The sequence below is a fragment of the Lissotriton vulgaris genome, chromosome 1_1 (genome assembly GCF_964263255.1).
Source record: "Lissotriton vulgaris chromosome 1_1, aLisVul1.2, whole genome shotgun sequence".
Lineage (NCBI taxonomy): Eukaryota > Metazoa > Chordata > Amphibia > Caudata > Salamandridae > Lissotriton > Lissotriton vulgaris.
In genome coordinates, this window is record NC_141685.1 from 1,829,376,380 (window position 1) to 1,829,398,473 (window position 22,094).

A 22,094-nucleotide genomic window follows, 5' to 3' on the forward strand; every position below is an offset into this window, starting at 1 on the left:
TATCGTAATTTAACAGTCGCCAGCCTTTAGATGGGTACACGTACACCACACACACACATGGGGCGCTGCATAGTTGGCCCTCGAACCTCTGCGCTTCCTTTAACCAGCTCATAAGGCTGGTGGTTGCCATTAGCAGTTCGAAAGTTTGGGCGAACACCTGTCCTACTTCTGCTCTAGAATTGTTGCATATGTTCAAGTTCTGTCTCCTTCACAGGGTTTTATTGGGTGTGCCAGTACACCTCACTCTCCAGTACATACCCACCAGACACACCGCTGCCTGTTAAGGGCGACTTCTGCTTCCAGGACACCTCTGTGCACTAACCACTACCACGCCTCACTCATGATGCACACTAACACAACATTATCACGTGGAATGTGAGGGGCATGCACATACCCTCAAGCTGATACATGGTGTACTCTTAGCTTACCTTAAAAACAGATCTACTCACATAGCTTTGCTGCAGGAGACACACTCTAAGCTAACCAAATCACACAGACGTAGGAGCTTTTGGAGGGGACAATTCTTCGTCACAGATTACTCCTCATACGTTCGAGGCGTTTTTATATGGGTAAGACCAGGGCCCACCACCTCCTTCGTAGCTGATGTGACGAGACACAGCGAGAAGTTACGTCCTGATTTGGGGTAGACTTAATGGTCGCCAGATACTGCTGGGGTCGATATATGCCCCCAACACAGATCAGGCAACATATCCACACAAATTTGTATGGGCATGTCTAAGTCTGTACTGACGCAAGGTTTGTAAATCAAATATAAACAATAAAAACAGTTTCAAACAAAAAAATTAAAGGGTATGCTGAAAGGATGAACCTCACAGACGTTTTAAGGCATAGGCACAATGGCAAAACTATGGACCTGATGTACAAAACACTGGCCACAAATACTGGTCACAAATTCAGAACAGACCCAAGCACTAATAGGTTAGCATTTAAAGTCAGTTCCAATCCAATATACCTCATGAATAATAATGATGTTGTTTTCAAATTGCCTGCTGGGGTAAGCAAACCACCATATGTGGGATCACATTTATATAGAGTAAACATTTTATTTGACTGCATCCCATGTTCCTTAAAGGAAACAGGGCAATGTTAAACAAAGAAAAGTAATTTAAAAAACGATATTTTAAGAGCTGGAGGTAATCCCCAAGATTCACAAAGGGAAATGGATCCAAATGGCACAACTCTGGAGTAAGTACATTTACAATGTTTTCAGGACACAGCTCCTAAATAATTGTTATTTGTAACAGACTCCTAAAACACACTTCTTCCAAAATGGAAACCAGTTTTAGAACTCTGTAATAACTGACCCCTACAATAAGGTTTGTAAATATTTGAAAAAGCTTCCAGTCTGCAACACTACAAATCACAGTTTGCAACCGTAAAAATGTTTGCATATCTGGTCCCACATTCTTTTTGTTTAACAGTGTGCATGGCTGACGTAACCTCTTCTCTACATTTACCTTAATTCTGCCTCATTCTCAGCCTTCGCCCTACCTCACCACTCACTCCATCACCTCTTTCTACCACACCTCTGAACTAATGACCACTGCTGGAGAAGATAGAAATCTGAGAAGTAAAGGCTCACTGCCACTTAAATTTCCTAAATTCAACTCTGCCTCCATGAGCAAACAATCATTCTCAATCTGCCTGGAGCTCATCACCAGCATACTTCACGACATTAAAACCACTTGTCTAATTCATGAAACACTTTAATGCACATCTACGAAAACACTTACTGTACGATGGTCACTCCATTTTGTAGAATACATGATAAACACACACTCTTATGCTAAACCACAGGTGATTAAAGATATTAATCTCTGTAAGGAAATACCTCTTTTTGTATGGTCACCCCCAAGGTTTTGGACTGATGCTACTGGTTTTTCGCTTGAGAGTGACTGTGGCCTGCTAACCAGAGCTCAGTGCCAGTGCCCTGACCTTACATTTGTTATGATTGGCTGGCTCATACCCATTTGCCATACGGTAACCTACTTGTAAGTCCCTAGTATATGGTACCCAGGGCCCGTATGTTAGCATGTTACCCCAGGGGCTGCAGCACTGGTTGGGCCACCCTAGGAGTGACAAAGGTAAAACATGACTTGCACTGCAGACTGGAAGGGCAATTTTATACTGCTACCTCAACGTTTTCATTTAAAGTAATGACAAAGCCCATTCCTCCCTTTTTAATATATTCAAGTCACTCCTAAGGTAGGTCTACCAAGCCCTAATGCAGGGTGCTGTATATTAGAAAGTAGAGCATGTACTTTTACATGTTTTAAGAGCAAAAACTCAAAACTGTCTTTTTAGACCTCTTGTATATACTTATATGTACTTTGTGGGTTCTGGATATCAGCCCTAGGACTGGTCTACTTCCGCTTAGGGACTTTTTTCTGTTAAACTGCCTCTATTTAACTGTCTTGATAGCAAACAACCAGTAGAGGTCAGTAAAGTACCAGAATTGCTTTCTGCTTTTTCAACTGCCTTTTTTTAACTGTCTTGATAGAAAACGACCAGTAGGGGCCAGTAAAATACCAGAATTGCTTTCTGCTGAGGGACATTCTTTTTTTAATTTTTCTGGCAACTAACACTATTTAGCTTTCTTGATAGAAAACGAACAGCAGAGGTCAGAAAAATACCAGAATCACTTTAGCATTCTCTAGATTCCGGTCAATAGAAATTGTCTTCCACGACCATCCGTAGACAATAAAAAAAATTCAAATCTTCTATTTTCAGTGATACTAGCAGCCCGCCCTAGTGTTGCCTGGGGAAGAAGGGGGCTGGGGGCTGCATTTTTAGGCCGGGGCCAGAAGGTGGCTGGGGCAGCATGTTGTCGAGCGGTGCACCCGCCGACTCCCTCCCGCCGCCCCCGCCGACTCCCTCCCGCCGCCCCCGCCTCCAGCCTCCCGCCCCCCCTCGCCTCCAGCCTCCCGCCTCCCGCCCCCGAGTATCGCCCGACTCCCTCCCGCCACCCCCTATTTACTTTTCTTACCTGACCCGCCGCTCCTCCTCTTCATGTCGCCACCACTGCACCGCCGCCTCTTCATGTCATGTCGTCGCCGCCACTACTCACTACACCACTGCACCACCGCCCCGCCGCTCCTCCATGACGCCGCCGCTCCTCCTTCGTCATGACGCACGTCGCGTCGCGGCCAGTGCTAGGTCCTGGCCGGCGCTACTTTCAGGGGACTACTTTGTTTTGTAAATTAATTTTTTAATTTTTGCTTTTTTTTTTTTAATTTATATGTCCATCTACACACCCTAACATTTTCAAAGATGTATCGGGTGTGTATCGGGTGTGTAGATTGGCGCTATGGTTCCTGAGATTACCTTGCCAAAAGTTCTCTCTTTATAATAGTAGTATAGATGACCACCGAAGGCCCTGACTTTATATTAAAAACAGAGCTTTGGACTATACCATTTCCCACAGAAAGGCAATATTTCTCGCCATGCGTTCCCATACGTGTCACACAGTTTGGTGCTTACTTTCCCTCCATGTAAAAGAACAGAAGATGTTTCAGCACCCAGGCTAATGTGCTGCATAGTTAAATACATATAAGGTCCCAACGGCGAGACCAATTGCATTGCAAATGCTTGTTTACTGTGGAAAAGGATAGTAGCCTCATTGGCAAGAGCAGTGTTACAGACAGACACCTCAGCCTTGCTAACTCCTGACTAGGACAACTAAGTTGACACTGGAAGGTATCCAACAACTCGTTACATTAAGCCCAGCTCAATACAACTTTTAAAAAGTTGACAGTTTGTTGCCCAAAGTCTGCTGTGCCAGTTAACAGTCACAGATGAGGGCTGCGCCTGAGACAGCTTTCTTCCCTCCTTGGGAGGCATGCCAACGACTCCAAGGAAAGGATACTATAGAAGCCACCGTGGGGGAAGTGGAGTTACAGCTACTTGGCAGGAACCCACATTTGTTGGCCCAAAAGGGGATCTTCAAAGGGAAGCGACCTTTGATGGGAAAATGATGAACAGTTGGCTGATGGGCTGTTCTAAGGTTTAAGTAGACAGGCTGGCACTCGCGACAGAGGGGGAACCAGCGGTCCGACCTGTTTTTTGTTCGCCACGCCTCTGGGTTGTACTAGGGAGCACTACACACCGAGAAAGCGGTTCTGCTATCTTGAGAGTGGGCAGAATAGAGACTTCTGGGATAACTAGATGTCACACTTCACAGATAGTGGTCATCAGGCAGGAGAGAAACTGGTAGCCCATTGGTTAGTGACCTCCCTGGAGTGCATATTCTGGGCATAAAAAGGGCACCCCTGGTACCTATAACACAGATTTCATTGGGCTGGAGAAGACAACCAAAGAAGGACTGCCCTGCTGCAACGAGGAACTGGCGAAGAGAGCCTGCACTGACGTGGACTGTACCTGCTGAACCTGGTGGCAAAAAGTGAGAAGGGATTGTGCGTGCTGTGTCCTACTTGTAGAGAAGTAGACTACTGAGCCCAGCCGAAGCAAAAAGGCTCCAAGGGTCACGGTTTGCAAAACAGTAACAGTTGAAGAAGCCTGCCGGTGTGAGTTGGTAGCCTTGATTGCGAAATCGCAGCTCCTTGCCGCTGTGCGGCCCAAGGGACCAAGACCAAATGCTCAAAAGTTGCCCAATAAGCTGCTGAACCCGTGAGATATGGAGTGCAGTTAGGTCATCCAGGAGGCAAGTTACAGACAAAAAAAGATAGGAAACCGCTGTACTGGACGACTGGTAGCCAAGCTCGAGAGAACTTCTAGGGATGTCTACCCCTGTGGCCAGAATTGCCTCACCAAGCAAAAATCTCAGGAACACCATATTCAAACTTCTTTAGCATCTTCAGCATCCTGTATGCCCTGCATCAGGACTACTCACTCCATAGAAGTCAATAGCAAGAACCCACTGACGTTAGAACAGAACTGGACTGGAACAGAACTGGACTGGAACAGAACTGGACTGGAACAGAACTGAAGACTGCTTTCCCTTGAGAGGCAACTGTTTCTGTGGCCCTTGCCCCCAACTAGCTCCCTGCTGGTGTTGGTCATTTAAAGTAACTCCACATAACTGCACTGATACGCACCAACATTTTTGCTGAAAAGTTGGCGTAATATTTTCTGAATTTGCCAATGCTTGTTCGCAGTAGAGTAAACATTGTTGATTTAAAAACCTTGTAAATTTTGTATCTCCAGAATCCTCCCCCCGTAGATCTTTTTTGTGTTGGTAACTAAATTTACATAAAAATCTTTTCCATTTAAAAGCAAATTGCGCAATGCGTTGTAATGGTTGTCGTTGTAAATACCACGTTGTAAAGGCACTGCGTTGTAAAAGTTGCGTATGTTTCCCTTCCCAGGGGTGCCCTACTTATACTCAGAAAATGCTCTCTGGGCAGGATGTGGTAGGGAGCCAATGAGCGACCAGGAGCCCCCTGCCTCCCCCCCCCCCCCCCCCCCCCCACTTGATAGCTATTTCCTGCAAAGTGTGGCATCTAGGCATTCCAGGATGTACCATTCTATCACTTCCAATATTGAAGAACCCCTCTCTCAGTGTGTGGAGCTGGGCAACCCAACCTACAGGTGTGGCTACCAAGGATGCCCTGAAAAGCCAGTTTGACTTCTGGCTTCCCCTCTTCCCTGTCGATAGTGCTGGCCTGTCTACCTAAACAATAGAGCAGCCCCTCTTCCAAGTGTTCCCCATCAACAATGACTTTGTCTTTGAAGCTCACCTTTTGGGTGAATACCGTGTAGCCTCCTGCAATGGAAGGCAACACCTCCTCCAGTGGCAGGTCTCTATGGTTATCTTTCCTGGGAATCATTAGCATATCTCCCTTAGGAGGGCATAACACTGTATGCTGGACAGATCCAGAATACAACAGTAAACTAGCACTGGAAACCGCGGGCAACTAAAGTGGCAAATTCTAAAGTTGCACTTTGCCCACCAGTGCCATTAAATTTGATTTAACCATTAAATCAGATTTAATGCACTGATTCTTCTGATACCTTACAGTATAAACTTTAGTATTCCCATTCAGAAGTTAGCAGAACTGAGGTGTCAGAGCCTGTAACTCTGTACTTGCCAATGGGGCTACTAGCCTTTCCACAGCAAAATAACAATTTAGGGGTTTTACTGCTAGAACACGGAAAAGTATGTTTCACTGGTTAACATACAGTACCCTGCCTTAGGGCTCGTTAGGCCTACTTTAGGGAGGACTTAAATTAAAAGGGGGTGGCGGGTGGGGCTCTGCTATTACCTTAAATGGCAAAGCTGAGTTGAAACTTTAATACTGCCCTTCCAGTCTGCAGTGGCAGACTGGGAGCCATGTTTTACCCTGTCCCACTCAGGTGGCACAACAAGTGCTGCAGTCCTGGTGGGACACTGACTTACAGGCCGTGGGTACTACTGGTACCATATACTAGGGACTTACAAGTAAGTTAGGCTATGCCAACTAGGTACAAGCCAATAATTAAACAAGCACCATTTTAATTGTCAGGGCACATGCAAGGGGTCCTGTTTAGCAGGGCTCAGGGCATTTCAGAGCCATTACACCAGTACCTAGTAGTCCAGGGGGCAGAAAGTGGGGGTTAATCTGCAAAAAGCCTGTCCCCCTACAATAATCATGGTGAAAGGAGTTTTGTTTTTCCTTTTCCAATGGCTGCTCTGTAGATCTGCAGTTGAAAAATTATTGTTTCTACTATCCTTCGTCTAGGTTTTTCCTCCATTTATGTTCAGGTGCTCTGTTAGGGACTTTGGGCTAGATGTCAAACATTTTTGCGTTCACAAATAACCCGATTCACAGATGCCGCAATGATTATATGCAATTGGAAAAAGGCAGAATTACATTGTGAGACCTTTTCTTTGGGAAGGAGGCAAAAGATAGTTGCCTGGCACCATCTGTGGCGGAAACCATTGCTTATGAGTGCCATTGAAGAACTTAAGACCATTTCATTTAATTTTGATGAGACTAATTCATTTTAGAAAACGGTCTCTCCAAAGCTGGCAACAGCGAGTAGTCAAGGCTTCCTCCAGGGTATGGTAAAGGTACTGGAACTCAAATACAATATGTCACATTAATCATACCCGGTAGCCACTGTATCCTGCAAGCCTAGTTATGTCTGTAATAGGGTCTGATTTAGAGAAAGTGGTTGTGTAAAACACCAAACAATTCACTCTCAAACTCCCACAATGTCCATAAAACATCTTCCGATGTCTGCGTGTGTGTGTAAAGTGTTCTGTAAAGTGATAAAGGAAAGTAGGCCACCTTGCAAGAGCAAAGCGCTGCGAGGACGAGGGAAGGGGGCTAGTTTTGGATAGGCAAGGCGGAGAATCGACAACTGACCAACAGTCCTATGGCCAGCTTCAGCTGTGGAGTTGAGTTTTTATTACTATGCATTCATTGACTCTCCCAGACTGGGCGGCTGGTGCCCAACTCAGAAAGTTGATACACACCGAGTCTGGCCAAGCTCAAAGTCAGCTTGATCATGGTCACGTGCACAACGACAATGAGCCGGCCCGGGCAAACACAGTATGATGTGAGCGTCCGCCCAAAACAATTTATCCCAAACCTTTGTAAGTGACAGGAAGGCCTAGGGAAATTGCTGCGTATAAGCAGCACAGTTAAAATTGGCCTTGCTTGGGAGGTGAGACGAAGGTGGAGTTTACAGGAGAAAGGGACTGCAGGATGGGTCTGACTGAGGAAGTGGGGGGGGGGGGGGGGCATTCCATAAAGTACATCAAGTCACATGGAGTTATCAGCCAGTCAATGAGCCTATGTGGGTAGGTGGCTAGTAGCTTCAGGGAGGCAAACCATGTACTGAAGGTTTGAAAGATCAGAGGTGTTTGGTTAGGTAGCTGGTGACGTAAGAGAAATAACTTGTGGATGATTGAAATGGTCTTGCGTTCAATTATCTCCTTAATCAAGATCCAGCGGATTTACTCGAGGGCAGGAACAATTTGGTTATTACTTCCTAGGCTAAATACGAGTTGAGCGACATGGGTCTTAAACCTGCTCAATTTGGGAAGTGTCTTCTCAGATACCAGGGGCATGCAACTTAACATTTTGAAAATATCAAATCTCTAGATTATAGCTTGATTTTGAAAGTCAAACCCCACCTTCTCCAACCTACCTTTTCCATGTTGCTAGATTTAATTTCCTAACTGAGGAAACAGCACCGAGTCTGCTATAATAAACCCCTCGTGTTAATGCTTTAGTTTAAAATTTGTCTGTTGAGTAACTGGCTCCCAGTACAGCTTTTGGCAGTTTTTTCCTGGCTATAAATTGTTGTTTTTAGTAATCTCTGCTTTATATCTATGTTACTTCAGCTGTTTGGATCTCTTAAAAATGGAGTTTGAGAGCAATTGCGTTGTTTAGGCATTCAATTTGCATGTGAGGTCCTTTGGTGCTCCTGCCTGTTAATAAATTACCCACCCAACTATTTCATCCACATTGTCTTTTCCTCTTCTGCAATCTGTTCTTTCAGTTTACTGCAGCACTTGCAAGCCACTCCCCCAAACCAGCGTGTACACTTTGTGTTGATTCCTCCATGGCTGCTTACAATCGCATGCCTTGTTGTCCGACTTCACTGGCATAACCCGAGGCTTGGCATGTCATTTGAATACCCGTTGTAGAGTTCTGGGCAATCTGTCTTGGATTTTTTTCTTAAGCACTTACCTGAAAACAATTAGTACATCGGAGTAACTATCAGTTTGAGAGAGATCTAGACCTAGCTTTGTCATCCAATTTGACTAATGTATTGTATTTCCATATAACGGGAGCTTTAAAATATTGTACTTATTTTTTTTCAGGGTTTTTATTTGTATTGTTAGTCATTTTTACAGATATCTACACTAGATGAGTAGCTCCTTGCATAGATGCTTTAAGAATGCCAGAAAATGAATGGTCATTTGAAGCCAATTAATTTGATATTAGATCTTATGCACATTCGAGGGGCCTCACATGTTCCTATTGTGCCTGGGCCCCATAAATCCTAGGACAGGCCCTGGCTCTATAAACTGGGCAACCAATGCAGTTTACCTACGATGGTATGCTGGAGACTGAAAGATTTCACCATTTGTTTTTACTTTTTCAAATCCAAACTTTCTAAAGAGATTTTCACTAATTACATATGATTGAGATTCTACTTGGAAGGGGCAGATAGAGATACAACGATGAGTAGATGGATGCTATGGTAACTGTAAGGCCTTGTGATATTGCATTTTCCAAACTGCTTACATCAATATATGGGTTTTCAGACTTTTGTTAAGAGAAATTGTACTGAAAACGCAACATTTGGTCTCCATCTTCTAAATTTTATCCTATGGTGGGAGAACATGCAACACCACAGATGACAGTCAGGTTTGCTTGGCATGACATGAACTTCAACGAACAAGGTGATGGATGGAATGCTTGAATTAATCTTAGGAACTGGTGATTGCTCAGGACGCATTCCAGTCTTTCACCCACTATACCACTTTAGACAGAACACGGACAAATCAGCCTTGGCCCAGAGTATTTACAAAGTAATGAAATCAATTCAAACATTCCACACATTACCTTTTTATTATTCCCTGTAGCACACCAAGAAAGCATTGGAATACTTTGCTAGTTTACATTTTTTCTAAAACTCTATTCAAGGAAGAACAACCCTAAATGTCTCCTATTAAAAAGTGTGATTGGAATTTTAACTTGCTCAAATTCAGGTCAAGTGTTACACCCCAGTGGATACTGGCCTTACTTCATCGGCGGAGTTCGCACCTTTTTCATGTTATCAGGTATGTAAACAAGCTGAACAATGTTAACATTTTTAACCCATTTTATGCCCTACCTTGCTCTAAAGGCCTGGAATGACCTGCCCCTACACATCTGCACTGCCCTCAAAATTCTTGAATCCCTCAAGAAGCTGAAGACGTGGCTCTTCAACTAGGCAAGTCCATCTATCAGCTCAGACTGCTCCTGCGGCAGGATGCATTCCCGGGTGATACACATATAGTTCATGTTTGTGGCCTGATTGCCATGTTACTTGTCTGTCGGAACGTGGTAGATGTTCAGATTGCTGTATGACAAGAGTGTTAAAAACGCAGCTCTGCATAAAACGGTGGACAGGACTTATGCCACGTAGTCACGGAGTCCCCTGTGTGGCAAAAACAAATGTCCTTAGTAGTTTGGGACTTGCACTTTAAAGGAACTTAGGACAGTTTTCCGCGAATCAGCCTCCAACAACCCCCATAAACTGGAAGCAATTGGATTTAGCACAGCAAGTGCAATAAAGGCACAAGAAAGACCCATCTTCCTGAGCCTCATATGGCTCTTATGGGAGCAGTTAGTAAAGGTTCACTAGCGAGACGTTCGGTAATGCTCAGAACGTCAGAGACAGATACCTGATCGGTAATAAAACCTATTTTTAATTTGTAAAGCTTGTTGAGGCACCAACCGTTGTGAATGTAGAGGTTTGCGTGTGGTGTGTTTGTATGCACATTGGTTGATGACTGGGTGAGAGGTAGTTTGAATGGGGATTCGGTCCTGTAGCTTATGAATGTGATGGGCCCCTGGATGGTGAAGGTATGTTGATGGGAGTGCACTGCTGTGTTGGATTGGGCCCAGGGCTGCCAGTATGAAAATCTTGTGTGGTGCCCGAATTGCCCATAAAGTGTTGGGTGCCTTGTAGCATATGGTTCATCTTCAGCAGTTGTGTTGACAATATTCTGATACTGTGATTAGTATTTGTTCTATCAATCTCGCACTTATGGAGGTACAAGACCAATCAGTGTAAGTGTCAGTTTCACTTAGAAAATGAAGTAACAATCCCTTTTTTTTTTTTTTAACATCCAGAGACGAAAATGGTGGTGTAATTTGCATTCATCCCGCTCACTTTCCCATAATGCGCTGAAAAACTGAAAAGTGCGTAAATGGCTAAGATGACTTATTTATTTTCTTTTTGTGCTGGAAATTTATGGAATCTGCTGTGATCCACAAATTGACAACCACCCAGCGTTCACCCATGGTAGGAAAGGATACATAACGCAACATGGACACAAAGTTTTCCACTGGAAAGTACCCTGTAATCTCAATGTGGATAGCTATGTATTTTGGGGCTGGTCTGTGCCACAACTCAGAAAAACTTATCAGACCCGCATATTTCTCAAAACAAGACAACCAGGGGAGTCCAGGGTGGTGTGGCTTGCGTGGGTCTCACAAGGTTGTCCAGAACTCCTAGCAATCCTCAAACATTGGTTAAAACACATTTTCATCACATATCTGGGTAGCAAAGTTCCAGAATCTAAGGAGGATCCACAAATTACCTACCAACCAAGTTACTACACGTCTCATGACAACAAAGGTATCTAACTTGTGTGGGTGGGCCAAGGGAGCAAAACACCCTAAAGCGTCATGTGGGGAGATCAGCGATAGGGGAAGCTGCGTATTGGGAGCAGTGCTCAGCCGCCACCCATTGAAACCTACCAACCAGACATTATTTTTAACAAGACACAGAATGGATCCAGAGTGGTGGGTCTGCATAAATCCCATGAGGTTTTCTTACCTCCAATGCCCTGCAGAACCTCAAACTTTGCCTAATATCATGCATTTTTCTTACTGCGAAGGAAACTTCCAGAATCAGCAGGACTCCACAAAATTCATACCACCCAGGATCCGGATAAAACTGCTGCCCTACTTGAGTGGCTGGGTCGAGAGCCCACTAAAGAAACAGATCAAACGGAGTCCTTAGTCCCCTAAATTCCAAATCTGTACCATATTCATTATCAACCTCATATATCTGAAAAATGTAGACCCTGTCTCTGAGTTCAAAACACAGGAATTATGTTTGTTCGAAGTATAACTTTATAGAAGGCACTTACTGCCCCACGGGATACCAGCGATGTTTGGTTGTGTAGAACATCTTGCTGAGTTGTTCAATGGTAGGCCCCTGCTTGTTCTTGGTCACCTCTTCATCAAGTCTGGCTTTCAGCACAAGGTCATGTGTTTCTTCTAGGCTGTGCACTGGATCTGGTCGTGGTATAGGCTGCAAAGCACGAGACACAAATTACTTATTGCTTTATAATAAACCTGTGGCAGTTTTGCTGGACATGCTACAGGCTTGGTATAATTACACTTTTTCATTGATGTAAATAAACATGCCCAAAACCCCTTTCCGCTTGTAGGAAAGAGGCAAAGAATTTGGACTAAACAAACATGATTCTTTCCTACTAATGTCATTTCCACCAAAGAGTACGTGGTTAACAAGAACCTGATTTCTGGCTTCTTCTAACCTGTATTCAAACATGCTATTTACAAGGGTTACAAACGAATACTGTTGAGATTCACGGCATGTCTTTTCAGTTGTTCCCTCTTGACTGAATACGGTTTAACACCTTGGCTGCTAGGTGTTTTCCCCCTCCTGTGCTGGAAATTGCCATTTTAGTGGCACCATGACGAGCTCAGCTCGTCATCAGCACACGACACCCGTGGGTGATGACGAGCTGAGCTCGTCATCAGCATCGAAGGGGTTAAAGAAAGTCAAATGAACTGGAAAATCAGTCTCTACAAGGCAATAAAGAGACAGTTGGCAGACTCAATGCAGTTGTCTCTTAAGGTATGGCATCTAAATGATGACTGGGGTTAATTACAAGACCGGAGGCTACTATTATGCCTAACCTTTTATTGCCACGCCAGCACCTGTTCAGATAAGTACATTCAGCATTTATTATTTATGGGTGTGTCTGTTGGTAAGAAAGATATATGGAGATTTATGTCTAAGCTTCTAATTTTCAGAAGCTGTGTATTTGTGTAAAGTGAGATTCTTGGAGCATGGGTATTCTGTGTAAGTGTCTGTCTAGTAAAGTATTTTGGGGGGGGGGGGGGATTAAGTATTTTAAAATATGAAGTTTCTAAAATGGCAGCAGAAATAGTGAATTATTAGGTAAAGTGGATTTTGTTGAGCGCTTGGCCTACTGGTATGAAGAAGCCAGCCTGGTAGCACGCTTTCGAGCAGCATGTACTTGAACAAGGGGCTGGAGTTGCGATGTGCAGGTTCGCGTAGGACTACAGAGCTGATAGCGCAAGCAGGGTTGATCGGCTTAGTCTTGAGCAGAGAAATTGGTGTCGGTAGCGTGATAGTTGGAGGCGCGCTGTCACGCTATCGGCAGGGAAAAAGAAGAGATTTGATGTGTCCGCTGTGATCTTGTGAGGTAACTGCGGCCATATTGAATTGGGAAAAACAATGAAAAGTAATGGGATATATGGTCAAAAGAAATGGGTGAAGATTGTTTTGACGAGTGAGCAGGAAGGGGCATGTTAAAGGAGTGTGAGATTTGAGAAGATACACATCTAAGGTTTTTGAGGTAGAGGAGTTTAGATTTAAATATATTTTAAAATTACTTATGAAGAGAATGAGGTCTGTCAACAGCTGGTTGAAGGTGGAGTTAGTGAGGAGAGCTTGAGGAAGGTAATACAAAGTGAGATGAAAACTTCTATAAAGGGAGGGAGTAGAAATTGTAATGAATAGGAAAAGAAATGAAATAAGGTCTGAGGAAGATTTTTCGTTGTTTTCTGATGAGGATGAAGGCAGAAAAGAGAATAGACCAGCCAAAAAGGCAAGGAAAACAAAACATTTAAATAATAAAAGCAAGGATGGATTTAACTCCATGACAAGAGTGGGTGCCTGTGGCGGCACACAAAGCAAAGGTGTTGGTAGCAGGACACAAGATTTGTCTGATGAGGAATATACAATGGATATGGATGAAAAGATCACTCAAGGTGGTGATAAGATGTATAATAAGTACATCTTTGATGTGGATCAGGACAATGATTTAAATGATGATTTGAGAAATGATTTTCCGTCCTCATCTAAGACCGTGATTAAAGATACATTGGGAGAAGAAATGTTTAGTCCATATGAATTAAGGCACCCGAGAAGTGTGGATTGGTGGCCATTGGATCATGTTGGTATATTCATAAGACAATGGATACAAAAGCCTCTGGAATGAGAGGTGAGAAACATAGTAGGGGCGGAGAAAACATTGATCCAGATAGGATTTTCTTTCTATTCAAAATGGGAAGGGACCCACAAAAGTGTCTAGATAGGTCATTGAAACAATGTCAAGACTATTTGTTAGCCATATTAGGTCCATTTGCAAAAATAATGGACATGGCTGAGGAGGCTTATATTAACGGAGAACAGGTTGATGATCAACTTTTGAGAGGATGGAGCCAAAGGGCAAAGGTTTTTTTAGATAACGCCAATTCGGGTCTTTTGGCAGAGCGTAGAAAATCAGTTTTAATCAAAATGAATCCTAAATTTCGAGATCTGGCAGGCAAGGAACCCAGTGAGGAGGCTAAAGGGTTGCTGTTTGGTGAAGGCATGGTAAAGAGTTTGCGCAAATACGTATCACTGTTCACTGCATTCGAAAAAGAACAAACTACTATGAGAAACGTGAAAAAGAACAAACTTATATGAGAAACGTATTTGGATGGGTTATGGAAGGGTTCAGCATAAGGGCACAGTATGCTGGCCATGAGTTTCCGAGGTCCCAGCATAACTATTTATACAGAGGAGCAGGAAGAGGATTCCAAGGGTCCTCTGGTTTCTTTCCTCAGTGAGGTCACTTTAACATAGGAAGAGGAAGCAGAGGGAGAACTTAGTCAAGTGCAGGAACACGATTTCATGGAGTATGGAGTTAACTTTTGGTTCTTCCTGAAAAAAGTAGAATGACGATTGAAACCATTTAAAAAAAGAATGGCAAAAAATAACAAAGGCCCCATGGATTTTAAAAGTGATACAGTGATTCAAAAAAGACTTTTTAGAACAACCAATTCAGAACAAGCATTTACAATGCAATGGTTTCGCCTTTGGAAAAGTTAGAGCTATTGGCATTGTAAATGACAAAATTTGTATGTGTTGGTTTTGAAAATAGATAAATAAATGGCATTGTCATTTACATTGCCATTAGCTTAATCTCTCGCAAAGGTGCGCGGAAAGTAACAGCTAACTCGAGTATCTAGTATTTACCATGAATAGTACGAAAGATACCGTGAGTCTACCATATAAAACAGGCTGTGGGAAAGAGAGCAGCCAGTGATGTGTACAGAGGCTGTGGGAAATGCACCGTCCAACATGCGAGCCGTGCATGTACCACAGGGTGTGATTCTGATACCAGCATAGCTATGTCGAGCATGAGGCGTGGGGAAAATACAGCAGCCAGCGTTTTTGTCTAACATAATATACTGTGGGAAGGAAACCTGCCAACGCGTGGACTAGCATGCAACACGGGGTGCAGGAAGGACAGCAGCCTGAGTCATGTGTGTGTAAGATGTAACTCAGGTGGAGGGAACTAATTCAAACAGCACAGACAGGGTGTTTGAAAGACGCCGGCCAACCAGTGGGTCTAACATGCAAACCATGCTGTGTGAAAGAGCGCAGCCAATACTGTGTAACACAAGAAGTGTGAAAACATTGGCCACCCTGTGGGTCTAAAAGGCAACAGAGGCTGTTGGAAAGAGACAAGCCAATAAGGTGGAACACAGGGTGTGAGAAAGACATTGGCCAACAAGGTGGGTCTAACATGCAATACAAGATGTGGGAAAGAGCGCAGCCAATATTGTGTAACACAGGAAGTGTGAAAAACATTGGCCACCCGGTGGGTCTAAAATGTAACACAGGCTGTGGGAAAGAGCTCAGCCAATGATGTGTAATACATGGTGTGGGAAGACACTGGTCAACCGGTGGGTCTAAAATGCAACACAGGCTGTGGGAAAGAGCTCAGCCAATGATGTGTAATACATGGTGTGGGAAGACACTGGTCAACCAGTGGGTCTAAAATGCAGCACAGGCTGTGGGTATGCGTACATCCAATGATGTATAACACTGGGTGTGAGAAAGACACCGGCCAACAAAGTTGGGTCGAACATGCAACAGAAGCTGTGGGAACGAGCACAGCCAATAATATGTAACACTGAGTGTGGGAAAGACACTGGCCAACCAGTGGGTCTAAATGCAACACATGCTGTGGGTATGCGCGCAGCCAACAATGTATAACACAGGGTGTGGGAAAGAGTACAGCCAATAATGTATAACACAGGGTGTGGAAAAGACATTGGCCAACCTGTGGGTCTAAAATGCAACGCAGACTCTGGGTATGCGCGCAGCCAGTAATGTATAACACAGGGTGTGGGAAAGATATCGGCCAACCTGTGGGTCTAAACTGCAACACAGGCTGTGGGTATGTGTACATCCAATGATGTATAACACAGGGTGTGAGAAAGACATCGACCAACCTGTGGGTCTAAAATGCAACACAAGCTGTGGGAAAGAGTGCAGCCAATAATGTGCAACACAGGGTGTAGGATAGAAATTGGCCAACCTGTGGGTCTATAATGCAACACAGGCTGTGGGTATGCGCGTAGCCAATAATGTATAGCACAGGATTTGGGAAAGACACTAGCCAATAATTTGGGTCTAAAATGCAACACAAGCTGTAGGAAACAGCACAGCCAATAATGTGTAACACAGGGTGTGGGAAATCAGGGGCGGTTAACATATCGCAGAGAGCTGCAATTTTTGGTTAATACACTTTGGGTCAATATCTAACAGGTAAATGGAAGGACAAAAGCCGACCTGTCTATCTTTAAAGTGCAACAGGGGGCGTTTGTAAGATGCCCGTTCAGCCTTTGAGTCCTGCACCCAAACTGAGACCAAGAACCCACAATGCAGCCTGTTGGGCTGTCGGCAGCCCGGCCGATGGGTTTAAGATGTAACACAGAAAATGGGCTGCAATATCGACTGTGGGAAGACGACAGCCTAGCTCATGGGTTGAAAATACAATCACTACTAGAAGGATACCAGCCTACTGATCTAGCAGAAGACCATGCATGTCTAACATGTAAAAGTGGCAAATATTATAGTCCAATCACGGAGCAGGAAAGATGCCAGCCAACATGAGGGTGGAAAACGGCAGGGAGATCGGAGGAACGGGTACCATGAAACCATCCTATGGCGTGAAAAAATGTCCTTCCATCCCAGAGAACTGAGCCCAGCATAAAATAAAAAATAAGAACAGCCAGACCTAGACAACTCCAGCTAAATCTTATAAAGAAAACACAGCAATGCTGCATCAGGATATTTATCTATATCACATGATTTATGTACAGAGTGCAGCCCTGCCACTGGGCAATGAGGCATGGGGGGAATATTCCATATCTAGGATGTTACGGGGAGCAATATGCCGCCCTTCCCATTACCACACATTAGAAGGGGTGAAGGGGGGGCTGCTCGCCCATCTTTAGGGGGGTCTGAATGAAGCTACAGTTCATGATTCGTGTTTCTCACTCAAAGCTGCTCAAAAGAAAGAGCTGGTATAGTGCTGGCTACTCTGGGCTGGCCACTGTCCTGGTTCCCTGCTTTTCTTCTCGCAGGCTAGTGCCGCTGTAGCCCAGTCGCCCAAAAGGATCAGTGTCTTGGCAGCGGTGTGCCCGGGGCGCAGTCGCCCGTCTAGGCTCAGTTGTGCCTGGGGTGCAGTCACCCGTCTAGGCTCAGTTGTGCCCGGGGCACGGTCGCCCGTATAGGCTCAGTTGTGCCCGGGGCACGGTCGCCCGTCTAGGCTCAGTTGTGCCGGGGGTTACGGTCGCCCGTCCAGGCTCAGTTGTGCCCGGGGCGCAGTCACCCGTCTAGGCTCAGTTGTGCCCGGGGCACTGCTGCGCACACACGCTTGGTGCCCGCACACCACTGAGCCAGGGGGTGCGTCACCCGTGTGACCTCGTATGCCCTGGGGGCAAGGCATGGGAGCGCATCGGCCCACCTGGGCTCTGTGGCTGTCGCCGTTCACAGGCGAAGGCACCTGGCCAGCCCCTCCGCGCAGTCTTTGTTAACTTGAAAGTCCAGCGTCCCCTCCTCGGACAGTCATGGGCGGCCGGGGGCGCACAGCTTTCATCCGAGAGTCTGATCACAACAGCAGTCCAGGGGGAGGGGTCCGAGCCCCGCACAGACACATGTTCTGTCCTGAGGGCCCCACCTGCAATCAGCTTTGAGATCTTCAAAGCCTCGGGCGCGATCAAATGGCAAAGCCCCGAGACAGGAGGAGACACAACACGCACCCCCCTCCTCCGATCCCCACAGCCCCAGCTCCTCCTAACACAAGGTCCTACCTTCGCCCATCCAACCCCTCCTCCACAGTCCCTTCACTCACCTACTCATCCTTCCAAGTAATAAAAACACAGAGCACGTCTAACCCCACTCACCTGACCCTATTTCACATGATTGAACAACTCGAGCCCCGAATTTTATTCACGCGACCCTTCTGAACACAGAGCCCATACTCGCCCCCTTTCTCTTTAAGAAACTGACCAAACACTGCCCGCTTACACACCAGTCTCTGCTGATCTCTTAGTCACATGCTCCCCAAACCCCCAATTCCATCCACCCTCCTAGGGTAAAGCGCAAAGGAGTGATTTGCAAAAAGAGGGATCCAACAAGAAAGAGAGGAAGAGGAATGGCGGAGAGGCTGATGGCGGCAGTGGGAGGTCAGGAGGGCTGCAGTATGCCTTTGCCCTTGATGAATGAAGCTTACTTATTTGCGTTTTACATTTAAAATATAAATGTATTTTTCCTTATTGATTTTGAATAAATTCTCCTTATAGAGACAAGGAAGTCGATCTATTATTCTACAAGTACATTGTATAAATAAAACATACATCAAGGGCAAGTTCTAATCTCCAAGCACTACTCAGGTTCACTAGCAGCTGGAAACAAAATCTGCAAATGATACACAATTAACATCACGTTGACTAATGGCAAAACGTTCAAACAAACGCATGCAGCCACACACCCAGTCATCACACATGCTACCATACACAAAATAGTCACTATCACAAATACTGCTAGAAACACAAAAGCACACAATCATCATTTAAGCAGCCCAAATCCAATAGTCATAAAAAACATCCCATATGCATACACAGCCATACGTTCACTTCTCATTCATGCGGACACACACACCACTCACCTATGAACACACACACACGGTTTCTATCACTATCGGGCATAACTGTTATTCGCTGTCCTGTTCCACAGCAGGGCTCTGCCCTAATAAGTTCCTGAGTATTCCCCATAGACTTTAGGATCTGGAGGGGGAAGGTGCGACACCCTCTCTACCCGCACCTCACATGCAGGGAATGTCACCTATTAAATACAATTTTAGGATTATGTTTGCTTCCTGCCATACACACACCGTGTCTTGTCTCAGCCGACGAATTTCAACAATTACAGTCCACAAGTAACGTTTCTGTAAGCTAAGAGTGTGTGCAGTTTCAGAAAGCACAATAATAGGTTAAGTAAAAAATACACATGCATTAAGAAAATGGGCATGCTTTACCTAAGGAAGAAGAACTCCACCTCTGCAGAGCGCACGAGCGCACGGCTCATTTGCGAAGCCTTCAAATGCTATCTGGGAAACGATGAGGATGCAGTGGGAATTTGCCGACGATCACACTAAGCTGAGTGTGTCTGTCGGACTGAACGAATGGCTGGCTGGATCAAGTGCGGCCCTAGAAAACTGGTATACGCAAAAATTAAGGAGAGCGTGGCTTTTAAATACCGGCAAAGAGCGACACCTTGGTGCGGTTCGAAAATAAAGGACCTTGTAGATGTTAGTAATGGTATTGCGTTTGGGGGAAATATAGTGAAAACAAGCACTAACGAGTGGCGGCTAAGGCGGAAAGTAACCTTCCCTCATCCCTTTGTGTACAGGCTCCTGCCTGCCCTCCGTAAAGCGCACTGCAGAACTCGCATTAGTATTACAGCCACCATGCTGCTACTGCTGAAATTGACCCTGTTACAGCCACGCTTCTGCTCCCGGGTAACGTTCGTATTGTGCATGTATGCTGGACAGGTCAGGTAAAGAAACACAAGGAAACAAGGTCAATTTGCGATTCGTGGGCGTGTTTTTCGCCCTCTCCCCTTCCCATTGGCTGGAAGGTAAAATTCCAGCCAATGGGAAGAGGAGAGGGCGGGGCTTAAAAAAAGACCCAGAAACGCCCCCGAATCGCGTCAAGGCGGGCCCTGAACTCAGTGACGCTCCTCTCCTCCAATGGCTGGCCAGCATTTACGAGGCCAGCCAATGGGGAAGAGGGGCGTGTTCAGGCCCCCATACTACTAACAAAAGATTTCGGCTCCGCCCACCCACTGCTTACGCAGTGGGACGGTAGCCGAAACCTAAAAAGGAGGCAAAGGGGTTAAATTTAGCAAGAGAACAGATGAAAATTCCAGATTTAGAAATAAAGGAAATGCTATAGAAGGGTGCAATTACCATGGTACAGGATCATATGAAAGGGTTTGTAAGCACTTTGTTTCTGGTCGAGGAAAAAGGATAGAGACTGGTAATAAACTTAAGAAATGTAAATCGCTCTTAAATTCACAGGCACTTCAAGATGGAGGTGATCCATCTTTTAAGTTACATGTTACAGTCAAAGCACTGGCTGGTGAAGTTGGAATTGAAAGATGCTTATTTATCTATTCTAATGAATAAAGAAAGTCTGAAGTATCTACAATTCAGATGGAAGAACCAGTTGTATCAAATTTTATGTCTCCCTTTTCGTCTATCTTTGGTAACATTGTGCTTCACAAAGGTGATGCAATTGGTGGCAGCGTATTTGAGAGAAAGGGGATTTTGTTTGATTGTGTATTTAGAAGACATTTTACTAATGTCGCAGGATGCAGTGGAACTGATTTTATAACTCAAAGAGATAATAAGTATGTTGGAGAATTTAGGATTCTTGATAAGCAAGGAGAAATCTATTCTGCTACCGTCTCCGAACCTTTGTCTCTGGAGTTTTTAGGATTCAAGATAGATACAATTAGGGAAGTCTTAAGGTTACCAGAAAATAAAATGAAGATGATCAAAAAAGTAGTCCAGAGAGCTTTGCGGAAGGTATAATTACTTTTGACAAATTTAGCAAGGATTTTAGGTTTGTATTCATCATAGATCCAAGCTATCTTTCCTGGGCCCTTGCGTTACCGGGCCTTACAGAGAGTGAAGGAAGAGCCCTTGGGAAAGGGTTTATGGTATGAGACAAGTTAAGGCTGAATCAAGCGGCAAAGGAGGAATTAGGTTGGTGGACGCACAACTAGGAAGCATTGAATGGAAGAGCAATTTTTGGATATGTCCCAGATTTTGTACAGGAGATGGATGCAAGTGAATTAGGTTGGGGAGCAAGATTAGGAAATCAAGAGACAGGAGGAGCATGGTCAGGATTAGAGAAAGATCTTCATATAAATTGTCTGGAGCGGACAGTGGGATTGTATGCTTAAGGAATTTCAAGGAGAAGTTACAAGGACAGAGTTTTGGTGAAAACGGGCAACATTTCAGCAGTAGTTTATATAAACCGTTTAGGGGGTTGCAGATCCAAGGGACTTTCGGTTATAACCGAAGGAGTTGTGGATGTTCTGCCTGGAGCAAAAGATATCCCTATTTGTGGAGTATATGCCAGGAGTACAGAATGTAGTGGTAGATTGGAATTCGAAGTATGTGAGGGATTACAGGGACTGTAATCCCTCGCCTCCTACTTCCACAACAAGATCGCGGACATACACAACAGCTTCAGCACTCAACCGACGCACGCCACGACCGCACCAACGCCCCCCACCACCACCCTCCGCGCCTGGACTCCGATCAGCATCGAAGACACTGTCCGCACGATGAACTCCATCCACTCCGGATCTCCGACCGACCCCTGCCCTCACCACGTCTTCAACAAGGCCGACGCTGTCATCGCACCCCACCTGCGGGACATCATCAACAACTCCTTCGACACCGCCACCTTCCCGGAGAGCTGGAAGCACGCCGAACTCAGCGCTCTACTAAAGAAACCAACAGCGGACCCCACCGAACTCAAGAATTACCGCCCCATCTCGCTCCTCCCGTTTCCAGCCAAAGTCATCGAGAAGACCGTCAACAAACAGCTGGCCGCCTTCCTCGAGACGAATGGATCCCTCGACCCCTCACAGTCTGGCTTCCGAGCCAACCACAGCACCGAGACCGCCCTCATCGCTGCCACCGACGACATCCGAGCCCTGATGGACAACGGAGAAACAGCGGCCCTCATCCTCCTAGACCTCTCCGC

General features: G+C 45.2%; 1 protein-coding gene across 2 annotated transcripts in view; it reads right to left on the reverse strand.

Moving 5' to 3' along the window:
* Positions 1 to 22,094, reverse strand: part of MRPL42 (mitochondrial ribosomal protein L42) — a 240,256-nt gene that overhangs the window by 12,104 nt on the left and 206,058 nt on the right. For both annotated transcript variants that reach the window (XM_086919285.1, XM_086919286.1), the window contains exon 5: positions 11,843 to 12,006. In XM_086919285.1, the coding sequence (XP_086775411.1) occupies positions 11,843 to 12,006 (164 nt within the window). The remainder of the gene's footprint in view (positions 1 to 11,842; positions 12,007 to 22,094) is intronic.